General features: G+C 36.6%; 1 protein-coding gene across 1 annotated transcript in view; it reads left to right on the top strand.

Moving 5' to 3' along the window:
- The window catches only part of cdc42bpaa (CDC42 binding protein kinase alpha (DMPK-like) a), a 157,389-nt gene that overhangs the window by 79,552 nt on the left and 54,078 nt on the right, over positions 1-23,759 (top strand). Inside the window, exons 15-23 of the mRNA XM_056476987.1 lie at positions 1,526-1,773; positions 3,508-3,613; positions 12,791-12,915; positions 17,353-17,458; positions 18,434-18,582; positions 20,042-20,133; positions 20,605-20,681; positions 20,971-21,009; positions 22,997-23,116. Coding sequence (XP_056332962.1) covers positions 1,526-1,773; positions 3,508-3,613; positions 12,791-12,915; positions 17,353-17,458; positions 18,434-18,582; positions 20,042-20,133; positions 20,605-20,681; positions 20,971-21,009; positions 22,997-23,116 — 1,062 coding nt within the window. The remainder of the gene's footprint in view (positions 1-1,525; positions 1,774-3,507; positions 3,614-12,790; positions 12,916-17,352; positions 17,459-18,433; positions 18,583-20,041; positions 20,134-20,604; positions 20,682-20,970; positions 21,010-22,996; positions 23,117-23,759) is intronic.

Raw genomic sequence — 23,759 nt, 5'->3', positions numbered from 1 at the left:
GTTTTAAATACAAATGTTGTTTTATAATTCATTTTATTATTTGAATTAATTTTCATTCATTCATTCATTTTCCTTCGGCTTAGTCCTTTATTTGTCAGGGGTCGCCACAGTGGAATGAACCGGCGACTACTCTGGCATGTTTTATGTAGCGGATGCCCTTCCATCCGCAACCCAGTACTGAGAAACACCCATACACACTCACATTCAAACACACACTCATACACTACGGTCAGTTTAGTTTATTCAATTCACCTATAGGCTATGTGTTCGGACTGTGGGGGAAACCGGAGCACCTGGAGGAAACCCAACACCGGGAGAACATGCAAACTCCACACAGAAATGCAAACTGGCCCAGGAGGGACTTGAACCAGCGACCCTTTTGCTGTGAGGCGACAGTGCTAACCACTGAGCCACCGTGCCGCCCCTAAATGGACAATTTAAAAATGTTTTATTAATAACAGTTATAATTTGCTAACTATATCAATAGTTATAATAGTACGTCATGAATTAACGTATTAATATAATACATCTTCATTTTACATTTTCAGATATTTTTATAATTTTGTTTTTAATAATTAGTTATTGTATGGTGAACTATTAATCTGTGCAAGTTAATCCACTAAAAAATGTATATTTCTTTTAATAATCTTCAATCAAAGTCTGACCAATTGCTTATGCGCTTGGAGGGGTCAGTTTGACGGCTTTAACTTACACCCCTTTTACTATTAGTTTCCTATAAAGCCCCATTCACATGAGGCGTCAGCGTCAATGCTTCCCATTCACTTTGAATGAATGATGTCAGGTGTTGCCTAACTGAATTGTGGATCTGTCGGTGCTGCTTCAGTGGCGTTGCTCGCTGCAGAAGTTGGGAATTTCTCAACTTTTCAAGAGCCAACGGAAGCGTCAGCCAATCAGATCGCTTTATGCAAATACCCCAGCTCAAAAAGTAGCCGATTGCAGACTAATTTCATTGGCTGATGCTGCTATGACGATCGCTGTAAAGTTGAATAAACACGACGTTTATTTAAGCACACTTTATTCCGTTAATTCACTCCTCTCACACACACAAGACCTCTTCAATCAACATTCTCCCGAAAACCCCGCCCCGCGCGCTCTCCTCATTTGTAACCCGAATAACCTCCTTTCAGGTAAACAAAGTAGAGAGAGAGAATAACATGTTAACAATAGCTTCAGCCCCAACTTCAGACACACCCTCGGTCAATCGTTGATGCTGAAGCCCCAAGTGAATGCACGGTAAGGGAATTATGCACAAAGCGAAAGCCCCACCCCCTACTCAATATTCAGTTTTAGTTTGAAGTACATCAACACACTGAAACAAAAGTCTCTGCAACATCCGGTTCACATGGATATGGCTTGTTTACATTTAATCAGAATGTTACTTTATAGGGAAGAAAAGACAAATTATTTAAAAATAAAAATTATTTGTCCAAATTTTTTGTGCTTAACTTTGAATGAGTCATGTACACGTCTCTGATCTCTCTTCTTTTGGTCTGTCATGGAGCAGCAGAAGCAGGTGGGCCGCTCTCCAAGCGTTGGGTCGTCTGAGCAGCACCAAGAGCTCAGTAAACTACGAGCAGACCTGGAAAAGAAGACGGTGCACTACGAAGAAGAGCTTTCCCGCAGAGAACAGCAACATGCGAATGAACTGAAGAGCCTGAAGAAGGAGCTGAGAGAGTCTGAGGGACAGCAGCTCAGCTTGAAGAATGAGATCCGGATGCTTAAAGACAAGCTGGAGAAGACCCGCAGAGAGAGGTACGCAATTAAAATACACATAAGGGGTTTTCACACTTGAATTTGTTTACCCTGGATCAACCTAAACCCTGGGTTATCTCTAATCATGTCTTTAAATTAAATTCAATGAAATTCAGTCCAATTTTATTTATAATGCACTTTATAACAGCAAAGTTCACTTAAGTGCTAGCAGTAAAGGGTAAAACAAAGCATAACACATACTTAAAGAATACAAATAAATAAAATTAAATATAAATAAAATGTCAATATCTCACCCTGTGCTAAAAGCCAGATTGAACAAGTGTGTTTTAAGAAGAGATCATCGTGTACTAAAACCGACAGGAAATTAAAAGTTGCTAATTTTCTTAGTCGATATGACTAGGAACTATACTCTCATTCTGACGTAATAATCAAGCAACATTTTATTTTATTTTATTTTTTGAGATGTTATTGATCTGCTATAATCACTGGTACTGTAAGATACCGGCTCATTAATCCTAAATATTCTTTTAATAATGTTTCTGTTTCTTTTAAATACAAATGTTATTTTATTATTCATTTTATTATTTAAATTTATTTTCATTCATTCATTTTCTTTCAGCTTAGTCCCTTATTTATCATTGCACACTGCTCATAATATACATTTCACGGTACATTCCTAAACCCAGGGTTAACCATCCTATTTGCATATTTGCAGTATCACTGCTGCTGAGTCTGCATCTTGTCAGTTATTAAAAAATGTCACTGTATATATCTGTAGCTATTTTACGAGATGTGCAAAGGCAAGAAATCAAAGACAACATTACAAATGAATGGAAAATTCCATTAGACAAGATTTTTATAAGGAGAGTACTTTGATGGACATTTTTAAAAAGGTACCACCAGGAAGAGTTTTACATTTTTTATCAAAAAATAGAACTGAAAAATCATATTTAACTTTGAATAAATTTAGTAATAATAAAGTGAATTTGATCTATTTATATTTTATATATTTGTCTAAGTAACTTTTTTAGTATAATACGAATTAGTTTTTATCATGTAATATTTTAATGTATATGCATTTGGCTACGAAATAGCCATAAGTTGCTGATGTGGCAATAAATATGTAATAAATAAACAAATGAATAGAAACCAGAAGCAAAGTTTGTCATCTTACCATTTCCTGATCACTCCAGTCTACACGCTTTCCATCTTAATATTTATTTTCTTTCTCACCGACTGATGTTTACATGAAGCATATTTCCTGTTGTTATCGTGGCATGAGCCTCGCTGCTCAATTTCTGATTGGCTGTCTGTTGCCAAGCATTCAGCAGCAACACACAGACACACCACATTATGCTCTGCTAAACCTGGTCTCATAACCCTGGGTAAAATGCAGTGCTAACACCACTTTCAAACAACACACTTTACCAAGGGTTAAAAGCGGTGTTTAGAATCACCCTGGGTTATAGCACACTGTGAGAACCCTATATGTTCTAGCTGAATCTGACACACGACCATGTGTTATTTTACTTGATAATTCTAAAGGACACTGAGGGTTACAAATGATCATTTTAAAACTAACTTCTCATTTGTGGTTTAGGGAAATTTAGACAACATAATAAGTGGACTTAAGGGGGAATTATAAAATACACTGTAGAATGTATCCTCTTTAAAATAAGCTCTTGAGGTTGGCTTGTGTTAGTCTGTTAGCAGTGTGTATTGGATTCCGAATGCACTAACCCTGATGTTCATTAAATCATTTCACTCTCACAGTCAGAGCGAACGGGTCGAGTTTGAGACCGAGTACAAACAGAAGTACGAGAGAGAGCGAGAGCTGCTGTCTGAGGAGAACAAGAAACTGTCCATCGAGCTCAACAAGGTGAATATTCACACTCTTCTGGGACTGTCACGATGCTTTAAAATCAGCATGAAGCTTATGTGCTTGATATTTACACACTCAAAAAAATAACTCATTGGATGAACTCAATTTAATTGAGGGCAGGATTTCCATCCAATAAATTTGTTTAACACCAATTAAAAAAATATTTACACAATTAAATGCAGTCGAGTTGGTCCAACATGGTTTTATCAAATAAAAGTTTACATACATTTGTATTTTTATTTAACTTAAACTCAAAGGTCTGATAATATCATGTAAATCTATTATGTGTCATACATTTCAAAGTCTCCCTAAATAAACTAAAAGAGACATTTTTAAGCATATTACATGAGTTACATATACAGTTGATTGAGACTGATCTCAGAACTATTTTTAGGACAGTTATTGCTCACTGAGCAAAGCAGCAAACTGCATTTTTGCTAATTAAGCTGCCAACACTCAAAGCATGAGTGTCTCTGCAAGGTGGTAATCTCAAAACTTTACATGAAAATCTTCTAAATCTTCAAACTAAAGTGAAGATTAAACTCTAACAAGTCTTTTAATTAACTTTAAACACCTAAGATTACTTTTATTGTCAATATTCCTCTTAATTCAATCCAACATAAAGCATGCTGGGAACTACAAACTACATCTCCTTCATGTTGTCCCAACACAAAACGCTTAACTTAATTGTTTTCAAATTTAAGTGGACTAAACATAAAACAAATAAATTGGCCAAAGAAATCACAAGAATTGTGTTGTTTCAGCTCGTTTTAAACGGGTAGTTTGAAAAAGCAGCAGTAATCGTATTCTTGAGTGCAGTGTTTATTTTGAAAGGGCACATTGTTATACTTTAGGTGGACAATTAGTTTGTGCAAGTTAATCCACTGAAAAAAATGTTTTGTTTTGTTAATCTTCAATCAAATTGTCTGAGCATTTGCTTCAGTGTTTAGAGTGGGCAGTCATTCTCAGTTGATGTCGGTTTGAAACTTCAGCTACGATATTCTTAACCACGCTTCTCTTGCTATTAGTTTGCTATGAGAGAATGATGCGCAAAAGAAAGCCCGCCCCCACTTAATATTCTGTTTCATTTGGAAGTACATCAGCATACTGAAATAATAAATAGTGTATAGGAAACCCCAAATATAATAAATATAGGATCTGGTTCAATCGGAATGTCTAATGTATCTGAAAAAATTTTAAATATTTTGTTCCAGAAACTCAGTAATTTGGGACACATAACATATCAATGTGACAGGTTGGAATCTAAAAACTGACATTTGTCACACACTGGCGATATTTCCGTAAATATTTTATTCAATTTACACTTGGAATAATGAAGCCTATGAAGCACTTTAAACTGAATGAGACAATGTCTTGTGTTAATAGAACATCTGTGAACCAGTTCAAGACTTTGGTCCCAGTGTTCTATATTTTATAATTATTATTATTATTATTTATTTATTTTTTGTTAGTATAATAAGCTATACTATCTCCCTAATTTGAGTTCAACTTGTTTACAGAAAGGTAAGGTCATTTTATTTGTGTTTACTGTTTGCTCTAGAGAAAAATGAGTGTTTAATTTCTGAATATTTAAAAATAAATTTGAATAAAAGTTCAAATAAGTTAATATCTTTTCAGTGCCTTTTTAAGCTAATGCCGAGTTCAGACTGCATGATTTTAGCCTCGATTTTGACTCGCCGACAGGTTTTGAGGAATCGCTGACAAACGCCTGAAATCACAGGCAAATCGGTGCTCGTTCACGTGAGTAACAATCACACAGTGTGAACTATCAAAGACGCGATCTGAGAGAATCACAGATGAGTCACTGACGCCCGTGAGATATTTGGCATGCTAAATATCTGGAGCTGTCGGCGATTTCAAATCATGCCGTGTGAAATGTGTTCTGATGGAAAATAACATCGGCGATTACCTACAGCCAATGAGAGAACAGCATCCACTAGTGTGGGTAACTGCAGGTCAGCGGGAGGTTGGGGGAGGAGTCAAAAGCGCTCATTTTTAGTTTATTTGGGCCCAAGAAATGAAGGAAAATTTATTGGAAATACTACTGAGTAATATCACAACCGGGTCGAAAAAGAAAAAAGTTGAAGAGAAATTGCTAATTCCCTTCAAAAGCCAAGTGAGCAGAAAAAAAGTACATTTTCTACCCCACTAAAGGTTTCTTTCTCATCATGTAGTTAATAACAAAAGATATACTACGTGACCTCATGTTGTTTCCATATCACTTCTCGCGTGTGTTTGGTTGTGAGACGTAGTTTGGACAGTTGTCGACCATTCTTCCTATTTTAAAGTCATGCAGTGTGAAACCCTCTGTCGCCGATCCATCTTGCAGTGTAAACCAAGCAACGATGAAACGCCACCCCAGATAATCATGCAGTGTGAAAACGTCTGTGACACGACTACTTTGAAAATCCTGCAGTCTAAACTCAGCAAAACACTCACTGCATTTTAGGAGTAAGAAGCTACTATACAGATTATTGAGCTGAAACTTGACTACAAAATTAAATCGCAAATAAATAAAAAAACGCAATTAGATATTTTCTCTATAGTACTGTTAGTAATTTTATACCAAACTTAAAACAGAAGGTAGGTTGTTGATTTTTGCCTGTCTTGAACATGATGATGTAAATCTTTCTGCACAAATAGGGTGTGCAGATGTATATAATTATATAGTTTGAAAGCCAGGTAGGACAGCTTATCATAATGTTCGGACCGAGCGTTTTTATTGGACAAACTTTTCTTGGTCCTACATTGAAATAGTATTTACTAAACCTCAGAGTGGTTTCAAACCTTTTTGAGTTTCTTTCCTCTTTTGAACACGAGAAGATATTAAAAAAAGCTGTCAGCGCCAGTAGCCAAGTGGTACTGCGCACTGACATATAGCACCGACGTGCTCACGGCGACCCGAGTTCGATTCTCAGCTCGAGGTCCTTTGCCGATCCTTCCCCTTTCTCTGCCCCCAATGCTTTCCTGTCTGAATTCTCTACTATGCTGTCATAATAAAGGTGAAAAAACCCTAAAAATAATTAAAAAACAAACAAAAAAAAAGCTGAAAACCTGTAACTATTTACTTTCATTGTAGGAAAAACAAATACTACTGAAGTCAGTGGTTATCTTTTTTGTGTGTGTGTTCAACTGAAAAAAGAAACTCTTAAAGTTTTGGAAACACTTAAGGGTCAATAAATGATGACAGATTTGTTCAGTTTTTGGTGAACTATCCCTTTAAGTCTTCTCAAATGACAGCCGACAGTGAGTTCTCACAAATTTGTCATCCTCATATTATATTGTCCATTTTTGGCATTATCTTAGACAAACATTAGATTAAAGTTAAACTCTTGGTGTATCAACAAATATAGCTACAACATAAACAACACTGGATATTGTAAAACTACTACTATTACAAAAATAAAAGTTGCGGTGCACCAGTATTTTTAGGCTTGGATACTATGACACTGCTGTGGCTCCAGGATGCTGTGTAACACTAACACACATCAGCCCATAATCCTGCAACCACAGCCTCCATCTCTCATATTACTGAAGCCTGAAGTCAGAGATTCCAGTCTCTGTTTGATGTGGTCACCCTGCTGGAGATGACAGGAGGCCTCGGTTCTTAGCGGTCAGAGTTGATGCTCTTTGTTAAAACCATGAATTAATTCTGGGTCTCATTCCTGAGCGCTTCAAACGGAGTGTAAAGCACACAAAGTGGTTAAAAGAAAGATGTGTAGCGGTTCATAAGTGCCCTCAGCAGGATTTAAAGGGGACCTAAGATGTAAAATAAGTCTCTGATGTTCCTAGAGCGTGTATGTGAGGTTCCAGCTCAAAATACCACACAAATAATGTTTAATAACTTTATGAATCTGCCCTTTTTATAGGCTTTGATTCAAACTGTGCCGTTTTGGTGACTGCCACTTTAAATTCAGATGAGATTGTGCTTTTCAAAAGAGGGTGGAGCTAAGAATGTGTCTGCACAGCAGCAGATTTTAAAACTCTAATGACGGATGATTGCTTCTCACTCAGGGCTGTTTATGCTAATGAGATTGTTACTAATGGGTAGGGCTTTTCCCCTCTGATGACATGTACAAAGGGAGAATGTCAATTAAAGTGTTTATACAGACTGTTTTATGAAGTGTGAATATTGAAAATAAAATGAAATATGTTTTACCATTAGAAGCTGGTTATATTCAAACATTGCTGCCGCTAAACTGTGTTTAAACCCCTTACCCCAGGGTAAACCCCTACGAGTTGCAGGATTTTCAAAGTAGTCGTGTCTCAGATGTTTTCATACTGCATGACTGGGGTAGCGTTCTGTCTGTGCTGTGTTTACACTGCAAGATGGATCGCGACAGGGGGTTTCACACTGCATGACTTTACAATAGGAGAATTACCAACAACTTTGTCCAAACTACATCTCACAATCAAACACACACAAGAAGTGAGATGGAAACAATGCAAGGTCACGTAGTATATCTTTTGTTATTAACTACATAATGAGAACGAAGCCTTTAGTGGGGTAGAAAATTTACTTATTTTGTTCACCTGCTTTAAAGGGAATTAGCAATTTCACTCCAACTTTTTTCTTTTTCGACCCAGTTGTGGTATTGCTCAGATGACTCGTTAAACAGACACAGCTGCTACTGCCAAATTTACACTAGTTTTTCCTTAATTTCTTCAATAAACTAAAAATTAGAGCTTTTAACTTCTCCCTCAACCTCCCGCTGACCTGCAGGTACCCACACTAGTGGATGCTGCTCTCTCATTGGATGTAGGCAATCGCCAATGTTATTTTCATTCAGAACACATTTCACACGGCATGATTTGAATCGCCGACAGGTATAGATATTTAGCATGCCAAATATCTCACGGGCGTCGGCGTTCACTCACGTGAACAAGCACCGATTTGCATGTGATTTCAGTGTGGCAACAGTGAGTGAAGATAGCCAGCTTCTAATGGCAAAACTGTATTAATTTTATTTTTATTATCACACTTGATAAAACCAGTCTGCAGAAACACTGTGATTGACATTCTCTCTTTCTGTGTGTCATCAAAGTGGGAAAGCCCGGCTCGATAGTGACCAGCTCTCCCTCATTAGCATAGGACCTTAGTCTTGTTTTTAATTCTGCCACTATGCTGACACACAGGTATTTGTAGCTCAATCTCATTTGAATTTAAAGTGACAGTCACCAAAATGGCACAATTAGGATCAAAGCCTTAAAGGGGCAGGTTCAAAGAGTTATAAAACATTATTTTTGTGGTATTTTAAGATGAAACTTCACACTCTAGGAATATCAGAAACTTATTTTACATATTTTAAAAAGGGGCACAATAGATCCCCTTTAAATTTCCTAAAATCAGTAAAGACAGTTTAAAAAGTGCTCTCAGCTAATGGCTGAGATGTTTAGAGAAGAACCCTTGGATAGAGGGCAATGCTTGGTTATGAAAGAAAGAAAAGAGTCTTTGCATGAGTACGTTAGGCTGAAGATGTGGTCCTCCTTGCCAGTGTTTTACTGGGAAGCCAGTCAGCGTTCCTCCCTCTTTGTAAGCACAGGGAAATATGCTGATCAACAGACAGGAATCTGGAATGGTTTTCCTTTGGACCACTAGCGAGGGTTCAGCGCTTCGGTCGGAGAACCGTGTTAAATGAAAACTGTGCATAATGCAAGTGTAATTATAGGGTGGTCAACCTCACCAGCTCTTGCTTAAGATAGAGAGCATGGCTAAATCAGAGTTGACTAGATGTGTGTACTAACAGACATGTTTACTGCGGAGTCAGTCATGAGGGTGTCATGTTTATTCATGAGCGCTGTGCTTTTCGTGGGGGAAATGTGGAGGGCATTAGAGAGATACGGGTGGTTTTTGCATGGTGGTCCTCCTGCAGGCGCTGATGAGAGCCAGTCGCTGTCTGTCTGGTTCATATAATTGCATCTTTGACCCTCAAATCGTCGTATTGGTTTGTGATTTTCTGACGCGATAATGGGTATGTTTTCAAGCTCGTGCAGGAGTGAAACCCTTTAATGATGATTATTTTCTGTTCGCTGGAATATAAAGTGTGTAGCTCGGTTAGAGATGTGCTAAACTGCATTTTCGAAATCAAGCCTGTGGGATGTTAGTGACTAGGCATTCATGAAGAAAACAAAAAAAATCTAAATCGCTCAATTGACCCTTTTCACAAGACTGTTGTGACTCCTTTAAAGGTCATCTGCACCTTAAATCCTTCAAAGTTTTTAATATTTAGATCTAAAAAAAAAACTTATGAACATTAATATGTATTTATGCATGCATTATATCATCTCTGCAACAGATTACAAAAAATGAATTTCTAAATGTGTTTCTAATGCAATGTCTATGGGGGCAGGACAGTACATTTGACGTTGTTCTTTCTTCTGCTTGCCTCACACTATTTATTTTCATTTTCTGAAAGTCTTGATAGCTCCATCGTGGAGTTTTTCTTTTACTATTTCAGGATCGTAAAAAAATGATTTGTTGTACTCTCCCATTCACTGCGCTCTAAGTTTACCCAACTATGATGGCTTCTGCTGCTGAGAAACCCGGAAATGTGAAAATGGCCCATTGTTTGGGGTTAGACTTTTTTTGTTCATGCTAATTCTAATTAGGATTATTCAAGGTTAAATTAATTTGATCAAAAACAGTAATGCTGTAAATTAATATGCATTTGTTTATTATTATTTCAGGGTGTCTTCGGGGTCTTAAAATGACTTAAATTTCAGATCTAACATATTTAAGACTTAAAAAGTCTCAAATCACTTGTAAGTCTTAAATCATTTTAAATGCATCCCTATGAAAATTTACCCATGTCCATGCAAATTGATTTCTGTTTAGTTTAATAAAGGGCAGCACAGTGGTTCAGTGGTTAGCATTGTCGCCTCACAGCAATAAGGTTGCTGGTTCGAGTCCCGGCTAGGTCAGTTGGTATTTCTGTGTGGAGTTTGCATGTTCTCCCCGTGTTAGTGTGGGTTTCCTCTGGGTGTTCCGGTTTCCCCCACAGTCTAAAGACATGCATTATAGGTGAATTGAGTAAACTAAATTGGCCGTAGTATAGTACTGTGTGAATGATAGAGTGTATGTTGTTTCTCAGTAATGGGTTGCGGCTGGAAGGGCCGCTGTGTAAAACATATGCTGGAATAGTTGGCACTGTGGCGACCCCTGATAAATAAGGGACTAAGCCGAAGGAAAATGAATGAATTAATATTTTTTAAAGCTTGCTATTTTTAAAAAAAGAAAATCTATGTTGAAAAAAAGCTTGTTTTGACACATTATTACTTTTTTTTTTTTTTCTTTTTTTTATGTGGCAAGTAAAAAACTTTTACTTGTTTGTTTTTTTCAATTATTGAATGTTATATCCAGGGCTTGACATAAACACCTGGCAAATGCAGGTAGATTTCAGCTTTGGCAGTTTAGACAGTCACACCCACTAGCCACTTTGGCTGGTTGAAAATAATTTTTCAATTGCCTGTGTTGGCTAGTCGCTAAAGATTAGAATTATAGTTTATGACTGTTTGTCAATATGCGTGCAAATGTGATCTTAGAATGGAAAAGCCGCACAACTAACTGTTAAAATAACTGTTCGCGCCAGCAAAAGATAACAGGTAAATACCAAATGAGAGGATGATCACGTGCATGGTGACACACACAGGCATGCTAAATGAAATAAAAAGTTAAACTAACTAGTGGCTAGCGACGCTGGAAAACTACTAGCCATAGCTGGTGATCAAAAAAGTTAATGTCAAGCCCTGGTTATATCTCAGTGCATCGCAATATGGTATATTTACTGTCAATGATGTGTCCAGAAAGGAGGGGCTGTTGGTAGGGTGGCTAGAAAATAATGTTTACTTGTGCATTGATTTGATTCTGTAAATTCCAGATGTGAAAATAATAAATATATTAATTAAAAATTTTTGTGAATATTGCTACAATTCAGAAAAAGTATAATTTGGACATATTTTAGCATGCAGTTTATTGATGTGATGGTAACTTTTTTCAGCATTGTTGCTGAAGGTTTTTAAGTAGTTGTGTTTCACAGGATGTGTGATTGGAAAGGACAACCTTCATTCATTTTCCTTCAGCTTAGTCCCTTATTTATCAGGGGTCACCACAGTGGAATGAACTGCCAACTATTTTGGCATATGTTTTATGCATCGGGTGCCCTTTCAGCCACAACCCAGTACTGGGAAACACCCATTCACTCTCACATTCACACACACTTACACACTATGGCATATTTTGCTTACTCAATTCACCTATAGGGCGTCATAGTGGTGCAGTGGGTAGCACGATTGCCTCACAGCAAGAAGGTCGCTGGTTCGAGTCCCGGCTGGTTCAGTTGGCATTTCTGTGTGTTTGCATGTCTCCCCGTATTGGCGTGGGTTTCCTCCGGGTGCTCCGGTTTACCCCACTATAAGTGAATTAAATAGGCTAAATTGGCCGTAGTGCAGTCCTGGAGGGCCAGTGTCCTGGAGAGTTTAGCTCCAACCCTAATCAAACACACCAGCTAATCAAGCTCTTACTACATGTACTAGAAACTTTCTGGCTGGAGCAAAATGGAACTAAACATAGCAGGACACTGGCCCTCCAGGAGCGAGTTTGGACACCCCTGCCATAGTGCAGTGTTTCCCAACTCTGTTTCTGAAGGCACACCAACAGTTCATGTGGGCTAATAATGATTCACACCTGAATCAACTCACCAGAAGATTAGAAGAGACTCCGGAACCTGAAGTGAATGGGTGAGATAAAGGAGATATCTAAAATATGTTCTGTTGGTGTGCCTCCAGGAACAGGGTTGGGATGCAATAGTGAATGAGTGTTCCCAGTTTTGGGTTGCATGAATAAATTCACACTTAAAGCATGTCTTTGGACTGAGGGTTAAACCGGAGCACCCGGAGGAAACCCACACCAACACGGGGAGAACATACAAACTCCACACAGAAATGCCTACTGGCCGAGTCTTAACTCGAACGAGCGACCTTCTTGCTGTGAGGTGAAAGTGCTAACCATTGAGCTACCATGCCACCTAGTAAAGAAACAACAAGTGAAAATAGAAATTGAACAAAAATATCCTCACTTTTATATGCTGAATGAAAGTCTTTTAAAATATTATTTTGATTGGTAGCATATGTAATCTGTAATTTGTGTGTGTGTAGATGAAGTCTTCAATTGAGAAGTTGAACTGCAGTAACAAACAGCTGGAGGAGGAGATTAGGGAACTGGCTGATAAGAAAGAGAGCGTGGCTCACTGGGAGGCTCAGATCACAGAAATCATTCAGTGGTGAGTATCAAAGACACATTATACCGCATACAGTTGAAGTCACTCCTGTGAATTTTTGTCTTCTTTTTCAAATATTTCCCAAATGATGTTTAACAGAGCAAGGAATATTTCACAGTATATCCTATCATGTTTTTTCTTCTGGAGAAAGTCTTATTTGTTTTATTTTGGCTAGAATAAAAGCAGCTTTAAATTTTTTGTTAACCATATTATTAGTCCCCTTAAGCAATATATTTTTTATCGATTGTCTACAGAACAAATCACTCTTATACAATGACTTGCCTATTTAACCTAGTTAAGCCTTTAAAGTCACTTTAAGCTGAATACTAGTACCTTGAAAAATATCCAGTAAAATATTTCCTGTCATCATGGCAAAGATATAGTAAATCAGTTTTTAGAATTGAGTTATTAAATCTATTATGTTTAGAAATTTGTTGAAAAACTCTTTCCGTTAATCAGAAATTGGGGAAAAAATATTCATGTGGGCTAATAATTCAGGAGGGCTGATTATTCTGAATTCAACTTTATATTTGTTCTGTCACAGATGGATTTGGTTTAATTGTGAAATCTGAAATCAGAAGTTCATTCAACAATACTTTTTTGTCAGTTCCACTGATAGTAAACACACACAAAAAAAACAATAATTAACAGGTTATGTATTTTGTGACTTATTTACAGTTATGAATTGCATTATGGGATGTTGATTGATCTCTGCTCTGTTGACTTTTGATGATGAAAATTCAACTGTGCAGTTTAGCTAAGTGACTATTACAAAAATTTTGTATTCGAAACAATATATTCATTCATTCATTCATTCATTTTCATTTCCATTCGGGGCCGGGGTTTGGGGGCAGCAGTCTTAGGAGAGAACGCCAGACCTCCAACTCCCCAGACATTTCCTCCAGCTCCTCTGGGGGGATTCTGAGGCGTTCCTAGGCCAGTCGAGAGACAATATATTGTATAAGTAATAATGAATAGAGAATGGAAAATGACAGAAAAAGTACTGGTGGTTTATTACCAGGTTTTTGTATCGTAATTTACAACACCAAACGTGAACATAAATCACTTCAAACTATTAAAAATGTCAATAAAAGTCATTTGTTCAAACTTTTCAACATCAAAAGTTATTTGAGGAAAGATCCCACAATGCAATTAAAAAGCAATAATAATAATAATAATAATGAATCACAAAATACGGAACATTGTTAATTTAAGGATATTTTTACAGTGTAGCTACTGCCTTTGCAGTTGATTGCAGATCACTGTAGCGCCTTTCTCCCCAAAATAGCTTTTTCATAGCTCTATCGGCTAGATCTATTGGTGGAAGTACCTGCTCTTTGCACCACAGGAACTAGGAACGCCTTTTGCTCTCTTTTGATTTTCAACCCTTTGTTGGCTAACCAAAACCTTGAAAATATTAAATACCCACACACACACAGACAAATTTTATTTTTAAAAATAGTTTTTTCTTGTAGATTTAATTATTTATTAGACATTTTATCCTCAAAAGTAAAGCCATTTTAACCATACACAATCGATATGTACACACCTTTTCAACCGGAGCTCTTAGAGGAGTTTTAGAGATTAACAGTTTTATTGATTTTTAGGGTGTACTCACACTAGGCACGGTTGTCTTGAACTGCACTGGGGCTCGATTGTCCCCCTCCCCTCTCCTCCGTAGTCTGCACTCACATTGCATTTTGCCTTCCGTGCCTGAGCACGCTTACGTCATCGATGATGCGACTGTTCGGGTTAACAGGAAGAAAAGCGCTCTCATTTAGTGCAATGAAGATTGCTTTAGTTCTTTTGTTTTGTATTATTTTAAGCAGTTTGAAATGCACTGACAAACAGTTAAATCTTTTGCTGAACAGATCCACCACGAATGACACATAAATATTCATGAAAGTCATCCTCCTGCACATATTAGGAGGTTTGCTGAAGGTGCAGCTGACGTGCTGTGGGGGGTTTGCGTCTTTAATAACAGTTTAAAAAACAGTCCCTTAAAAGTGACATTGCGCCTTCAGTTTCAACCTCATGCGCTCACACTACAAGTGGACCGTGCCAAAGACCAACTGAACCGTGCTCTATCTCACCTCTTCCAACCCAGCTAGGTCCGGTCAACTGAACCGTGCCTGGGCCTGATTCAGAGCACTCACACTTGTCAAACGACTTGGGAAATCTTCAAGTCAGACGTGCCTGGGCACAGTTCGGATAGCCTAGTCTTAGTACACCCTTAAGCAAAAATACAGAATAGAATACAGAGTCTCTGTAGAGAATTAAACTTTTTACCAAAGCAAACAAACTAGTCCCCAATTAAGGCATTGCAGTCACGACTTGGCTATAATTAAAAAACTAATAAAAAATTGTTAAAAAAACAATTAAAACCTTCAATATATACAAAAGTCAAAATCAACTAAAATGAGATGAGTAAATAAAATGAGTCCTTATAAACCCATCAAATTTCTTTGAGGTGTTTCAAAAACAAAACCAAATCATTGCCAAGTAGTTTTTCCTTGTAGATTTAATTATGTGTCAATAATTTTATCATCAAAAGTAAAGCCATTTCAACCATACACAATCGATATATACACACCTTGTCGACCTGAGTTTTTAGTGATTAACAGTTTTATTGATTCTAAAGAAAATTACAGGATAGAATACAGAGTCTCTGTACAGAATCAAACTTTTTACTGTTAACAAACCCAAACAAAACAATCCCCAACTAAGGCATTGCAGTCATAACTTGGCTACAATTAAAACATTTGATATGCAAAAGTCAAAGTTCAATTCAATTCAATTCACCTTTATTTGTATAGCGCTATTACAATGTAGATTGTGTCAAAGCAGCTTCACATAAAAGGTCATAGTAAATTAGAACAGTGTAGTTCAGTTTGTAGTGTTTAAGTTCAGTTCAGCTCAGTTCAGTGTGGTTTAATAATCACTACTGAGAGTCCAAACACTGAAGAACAAATCCAACGATGCGCAGCTCTACAGATCCCGAACCATGCAAGCCAGTGGCGACAGCGGAGAGAGAAAAAAACCTTCACTAATTGGCGAAAGTGAAGAAAAAACCTTGAGAGAAACCAGACTCAGTTGGGCACGACCATTTTAATTTCTCCGCTGGCCAAACGTCTTGTGCAGAGCTGCAGTCTCAGCGGCGGAGGCTGGAAGCTGGCCTCAGCGAAGACTCGTCTGTCCCTGGAGCGTCACAGGAATCAGTCTCATGTTCACCACTCTTCCATGACCACCGCAGTAACTGCTCAGGATATGGAAACCTTGGAATCATCTCGTCGTTGGTCTTGGATCGAATCAGTGACTCTGCATAGTCTGAGGGCCTCGGGACGAGTATCCCCAGGTGGAAATGGAGAATAAAGAAAATAATTAGCGTAGCTGCTGTTCGTAGTGTATATAAACAAGGTGCAGAAACCTGTGTGGAAACCCGCTAAGTGATGCACTAAGTGTATGCTTTACTAAACAGATAGGTCTTTAATCTAGTTTTGAATTGGGAGAGTGTGTCTGAGCCTCGGACGTTATCAGGAAGGCTATTCCAGAGTTTAGGAGCTATAAATGAGAAGGCTCGACCTCCTTTACTCGACTTTGCTATTCTAGGTATTCAAAGTGAGAGCAAAAAAAACTAAAGGAGATGATTAAATAAAATCAGTCCTTATAAACTCATCAGTTGTTCTTAGAGGAGTTTAAAAACAAAAACAAATCATTGCCAAGTAGTATTTCCTTGTAGATTTAATTATTTGTCAGACATTTAATCCCCAAAAGTGGAGCCATTTTAACCATACACAATGTACACACCTTGTCAACCTGATCTCTTAGAAGAGTTTTAAAATATAAAATAATGGCATCACCTCAGTTTTGTTTTACTGAAGTATTTTTCCTTGTAGATTTAACTATTTGTCAGACATTTTATTCTAAAAAGTAGAGCTATTTCAACCATACACTATCGATATGTACACACCTGGTCGACCTGAGCTCTTAGAAGAGTTTTTAATTTAAAATGAATGCCTTCAGCTTAATGCATCAGTTCAATTAGCTAGCAGAATGCACAGATCTTGAAATCTAAGAGATATAAGTGCACAGGGGTATGAACGATCTTAAGAGTGGGGAGGAAACACATTATGAATCTTTTAAGCTTGACTTGTGTGTTATTCAGCTGACATAAAACAGATAAGTAGGCATTGGATAGTTGTTCAGTCTCCTGCTTCAAGCTACTGTTTAGGAGGAGCTTCTGCTATTTTAGATTTGTGTGCATTGGCTGGAAATCCTAAAAAATGTACTCAATTTATGTCTCTAAAAGCAAAGGCAAGTCACTTTTATGACTTTTATGTATGTACTTTTTTTAAACCCTTAACGTTTGTGCAATCTTGGTGCCATCTAGTGGTAATGTTTGGTAAGTGCAATTTTGAGCATCTGTGTTTCTGTTTTCAGGGTCAGTGATGAGAAAGATGCTCGAGGATATCTGCAGGCTTTGGCCACAAAGATGACTGAAGAACTGGAAGGCCTGAAGAACGCCAGTTTGGGTGCACGTGCCACTGTAAGAACGAAATAAGCGTAATAGATGAGTGAAAAATGCAGAAGATTTTTTTTTGAAACTTTTTATTTATGATTTTTCCCTTTTTTTTTTTCTTTTTTTTTTTTACAGAACAACCCCTTCCTCAATAGTTTAAACCCTTTACCATTAAGAAAATACAAAAATATATATAAAAAAAATAATAATAATAAGAATAATAATTTACAAAAATAAAATAATAACAATAAAAAAAAATGTAATTAATAATACGAAATAACTAAAGATTACTGCGTCATAAATTCTTTTCAGGGGATACATTTGTGCATCAAAATTGTGTTAAATTGCTGTTACCTTAAATTACATTGGTGGTAGATAGGTTAATTAACCTCTAAATGTTTCTTCAGAAAAATATCAGTCTTTATTTATAGACATTCAGTCATTTTTCCATTAGATTGTCCTGTTTAAGTCTCTTTGAGCCACATTTGGAGTTCCTTCATCCATCCAATGTACTGTTATCATTTTATTTGCTACCAGTAATAATATATTTAGTACAAATCTCATTTCTTCATCAAACTTTTCTTTGGGCTGTGCTGAAAAGGTGTTTAAAGAGATTGTTCACTCCAAAATGAAAACTATCATCATTTACTCATCCTTCACTTTTTTACAAACTATTTGATTGAACCTAGTCTTTCGTTTGTTAAGCACAAAAGATATTTTGTAGAATGTTGGTACCTGGCACAAATTGACATCCATAGTTTTTTGTTTGTCCTACTATGGAAGTCAGTGGGTGCCAACAAGCATTCTTCAAATATCTTTTGTGTTCAGTAGAAAACAGACACTTACATGAGGTAAAATGTACAATGAGGTAATTTTCATTTTATGGTTGAACTATCACTTTAATATCTAAAGTAATCTTTTTTTTAATACTTTTTATTGTCAGCATATCTCACAGTACATTGTGACCCAGCCTATGTTTAAACTTTTCTTTTGGTATTCCAGGACATGCCGTGGAAGATGAGACGTCTGGCTAAGCTGGACATGTCTGCCCGTCTGGAGCTGCAGTCTGCACTGGATGCTGAGATTAGAGCCAAACAGACCATCCAGGATGAGCTCAACAAAGTCAAGGCATCCCATATGGCTACTGAGTGGTAAAACACACAGCTCTCCTTTAAAACCTTGTACCTGTGGGTAGATCAGGAAATTAGTTGAGTGCAATTATCTAGTTAATGTTCTAGAAGCAGTTGCTGAACGTCCCAAATGGTGGTCAGCAGATATGGGTTTGATTTGATAGGCCTAGTTTTATGCAGAAAATATAATCTGTTAATACACAAATTATACTATTAATATATTTATTTATGCAAGATAATAAGTATTGAACGTCACCATTTTTATCAGTAATCGTATTTTTAATGGTGCCGTTGACTTGAAAATTTCCCCAGATGTTGGTAAGATCAAAGAAATTCATATATGCAAATAAAATGAATCTAATTAGTTTACAAATTAAGTTATCCGTGATAAAATGACACAGGGAAAAAGTATTGAACACATGAAAAAAGGGAGGTGTAGAAGGGCAGTGAACGCCCAGACAGCAGCTGAAATCTCTCAGTATTTCTTCAGAAACCCTCTGCACTTCCTCAGTGTAAATGAATATTAGCTTCTTCAGTCCAACATCTATATTAGCAGGATGATGAAGATGAAAACATGGTGGATATTTCAGCAACACAATGATTCAAAACTCAGCCAAGGAAACTCTCAAATGCTTTCAGGGAAAGAAGATAAAGCTGCAGAATGGCCCAGCCAATCACCTGAGATAAATCCAATAGAAAATACAAATTAAAGATCAGATTTGATAGACAAGACCCACAGAACCATCAAGATTTTTACACCCTGTTGAAGTCTGTGAAAAATCTCACGCCTGAGCAATGCATGTGACTTCATTCTCCATATGAGAGGCGTCTTTAAGCTGCCATCACCAAAAAAGCCTTTTATATAAAGTATTAAACACATTTCAGTAGTTCAATTAGTAAACTTTAATAAAGGTTATGTTCAGTAAAGACATTTTGTAAATGCACTACTGTAAATTTATCAAAACTAAATCTTTCATTAGTAATATGTATTGATAAGGGCTTAATTTAGACAACCTTTAATGCTATTTTTTCAAGATTTAGATTTTGTTTTTGAACCATCAGATTTTCAAATAATGTGTAAATCTCAATTTCCAAAGCTTAAATTTTATTTTATTCATATTTAAAAGCTTATGAATAACAAAATGCACTTGTTATATACTTTATATTAATTCTACTTCATTTTGTTATTGTTTTTAGGGCTGGCAGTTAAAAAAAAAATTAACCTCATAATATTGTATAGAATCTTTTCCCATTTATGGATATATGCATTAGTCCTGAATTAATTTTTGAGTACATCTTCATCTCAAAATAAAAAAGTAACTCAAGAAAAAAAACTTGTATTTCTTTTATAATCAGTTACATTCTGATGCATGTCAAATTACTGAACTCTTTCACTACCTGTGTTTTACTCATATTTTGTTATATTAATCTAGTTTTAGTCATTTAGTCATCATATTGCATTTGATTTTCTTCTACACAGCAAACTGGAGGAGTCGGATAAGCAAAACCAGGACCTGCAGGCAGAGATCCAGAGGCTGAAACAAGAAACGGACAATCTGCGCTTGTCTAAAGGTAAAAACGCAAACATTGGAAATCATTCATTCATTCATTCACTCATTCTCCTTCTGCTTAGTCCCTTATTTATCAGGGGTCCCCACAGCGGAATAAACCGCCAACTATTCATATGTTTTACACAGCAGATGCCCTTTCCAGCTGCAACCCAGTGCTGGGAAACACCCATACACTCATTCACACACACACACACACACACACACACATACACACAATACCGCCAATTTAGTTTATTCAATTCCCCTATAGCGCATGTGTTTGGACTGTGGGGGAAACCGGAGCACCCGGAGGAAACCCACACCAACATGGGGAGAACATGCAAACTCCACACAGAAATGCCAAGTGCCCTCGCTGAGACTCAAACCAGTGACTTTCTTGCTGTGATGCGACTAATATTGAGTCGATGTTATGTATGGTCATATGTGACATGCATTTCATACTGTGTATTGTTTTTTTTTCTTCATTTTTCAGGGGTCAAGCACCAAGACTCCCAAAATTCCTTTCTGGCATTCCTCAATGCTCCGACCTCTGCTCTGGATCAGTTTGATGTAAGTATTCTTTAAAAATGACTTTAAGAAGAAGTTGCAGCAGAAGTGATCATCATTTTCGCACACATCCATTCTGTCTGCTTTTTTATTTGTTATTCAGCCATTATTAATGGTTCTACTTCCTCTATTCTCTTTAAATGCTTTTGAAGTGTGTATTAAATAACACATCCTCCATTATTACTTCAAGGCTATTTAGAGACTCAAGATTTTGAATCTCTTTCTCTGTTCTCATGTATTGTTTGCTCTCTTTTATATCCTTATATGTGTTGTTTTGTCGTCTGTGATGAAGCGCTCCACTGCCAGTGGGTCGACTGGTAAAGGCAGACGTGTAAGCTCATTTTGTTGTGTTCTGGTGCTGTGGTTCATCTTTACCTCAATTGTGTGACTTTCATGCATGTGTGGTCCATTACTGCATGGCATAAGTGACATGCATACACATCCCAAAGGGTGTTTCAAGTACAATACTCCTTTATCAGGTTCGAGGGTCAGTTTTGTCTGCAGAGAATTGACGCTTTTTGACGCTAATACATCTGCAACATTTTGTACTGGTGACTGCGTTCTAACACATTTGGCTTTTATTTACTGTTTCTAAAACCATTGTAAAAACAGACACATAGCATTTGTGTTCATCTGTCCTTCTTTTTGATTATTTATGCTGCACTCTTGGCTCTCGTTTCTGTCAGGTGTCACTTACATGGTGTTTGGGCCTTTGAAATTGTTTTGTTCTTGGCAGAATACTGCTAAAGTGCATGATGGGTTTCTGAAGGGCCTGTTGGTAGGGCTGGGTGGTATGACCAAAATTTTATTTCACGGTATGAGAAAGTTAATATCACAGTAACAATACCTTTCATGATATAGTTTTTTATAAAGGTAGTAATTCCAGAAAACGTACAAAAGGGCTTTATATAATAAATAAGCTTGAATATTTAAGAAAATCATTATTTTGTATTTTATTTATAACCTTATAAATACAATACACAAAACATGAGTTTAGATGAACAACAAATTCTACTGTATTTCACAGGTTTACTGTGTGTTATAGGGCTCAAACTCTATTCCTGGAGGGCCACAGCTCTGCAACCCTACTCAAACACAGCTGATCAGACTAATCAAGGTGTTCAAGACTCCTGTAGACTGTTAAGCAGGTTTGAGTTTAAGGTGGGTGAAGCTGCAGAGCTGTGGCCCTCCAGGAGTTGAGTTTGAGACCATTGCTCTATACCGACAGGCATTATTATAAACATTTCACAAGCAACATCTTCTCACAGATATAAAGCATATCCCAACTAAGTAACAGGATAATAAAACTTAAAGATGAAAATATAAATATGTAAACACTTTATAGAAATATCAAACTATTTTTTCCTTCAAAAGTACAGAATATATACAATTACAAATCTTATATGTATTGAAACTAAGTGATCACTTATTGGTGAAAATATAAAGCAATTGAAAACACTGCCAGTCTCCTATGGAGTGTCTTTGTTAGCCTCAAGCATTCTGCATGTTAATTTGGCGTATACAGTTATTAGCCCTCCTGAATGATTAGCCCCCTGCATGTATATATATATATATATATATATATATATATATATATATATATATATATATATATATATATATATATATATATATATATATATATATATATATATTTTTCCCTAATTTCTGTTTAATGGAAAGAAGATTTTTTTCGGCACATTTCTAAGCATAATTGTTTCAAGAACTCATTTCTAATGACTGATTCATTTATCTTTGCCATGATGACAGGACATGATATTTGACTAGATATGTTTCAGTATACTCTAGTATTTAGCTTAAATTGACATTTAAAGGCTTAACTAGGTTAATTAGGGTAATTAAGCAAGTCATTGTATAACGATGGTTTGTTCTGTAGACAATCAAAAACCAATATAGCTTAAGTGGGCTAATAATATTGACTTTAAAATGTTTTTTAAAAAATTCAAAACTGCTTTTATTCTAGCTGAAATAAAACAAATAAGACTTTCTCTAGAAGAAAAAATATTATAGGAATTACTGTGAAAAATTCCTTGCTCTGTAAAATGTAATTTGGGAAATATTTGAAAAAGAAAAAAAATTCACAGAAGGGTAAATAATTCTGACTTCGACTGTACACGAAATTTAAAAAAAAAAATTATGGTGCACTTTTCGCGATAACGAAATATACCTTCATACCGCCTAGCCCTACTTGTTGGTTGATGCTTCTCAGGCATGTATTGTGTTTCCAGCAGATATGTTTTCCATCTGCTGTTTATGATACAGCTAGAAACATTTTCTGTATCTAATATTCTCATTAGATTGATTCCATCGATAACTTCAGCCTCTCCAACACACCGTCACGGGAGGAGGATGGAAGATCCCAGGTGACGTCCCATTCTCGCTCGCCCTCTACCACTAGCGACGTGGAGTCTCATGAGGTGACTTCACAATTCTGCTTTCTTCAAGCAACAGTAAAACATTGTTTAGAAATGTTGTGCTATTTTGGAATTAACTTAATGGCCCGTTTCCACTGACTGGTATAGTACGGTACGGGTCACCTATATCAAGCTTGCATTTCCACTGCTTAAGGGTACCAAGGGTACCCTTTTGGTAGGCGTGGTGTACGACAGAAAGTTTCAGTCAACGGCATTCTCGCTCGAGGAAATCTTGCTCAAAGTAAAGCTGTACAGGTCATTCACATATCATATGAGGAGCACTTCTCACAAAACAGATGCTTTATACACATAAATACTTGTGTATAAATGTTCATTACTAACCTTTCTCTGAACATGATTTGATTATAACTGCAGGTCAAAGAGTGCGAAACCTGTAACTTTTGTCATTTTAGTAGAATTTTTCAATATTTTTTAAATATTATTCATTAATTTGTTTATTTTTTTTTCAATCTGCATGCAGTTATTCTCTGATGTTATGTACTTATGTATCTATTGTACTTCATTTGGGATTTATTTATTTGTCTTGTTTTGGTAATTGAGTTAAAGGTGCAGTATATAAGTTTGACACCCAGTGGTTGACTAGGTATTGCACTCCTGGATCAAAACAAACGCAAGTGCAGGTTGC

This window comes from Danio aesculapii, chromosome 17, assembly GCF_903798145.1.
Source record: "Danio aesculapii chromosome 17, fDanAes4.1, whole genome shotgun sequence".
Taxonomy (NCBI): domain Eukaryota; kingdom Metazoa; phylum Chordata; class Actinopteri; order Cypriniformes; family Danionidae; genus Danio; species Danio aesculapii.
The sequence above is the reverse complement of the archived record's forward strand: the minus strand, read 5'-3'. Positions and strand labels throughout refer to the sequence as shown.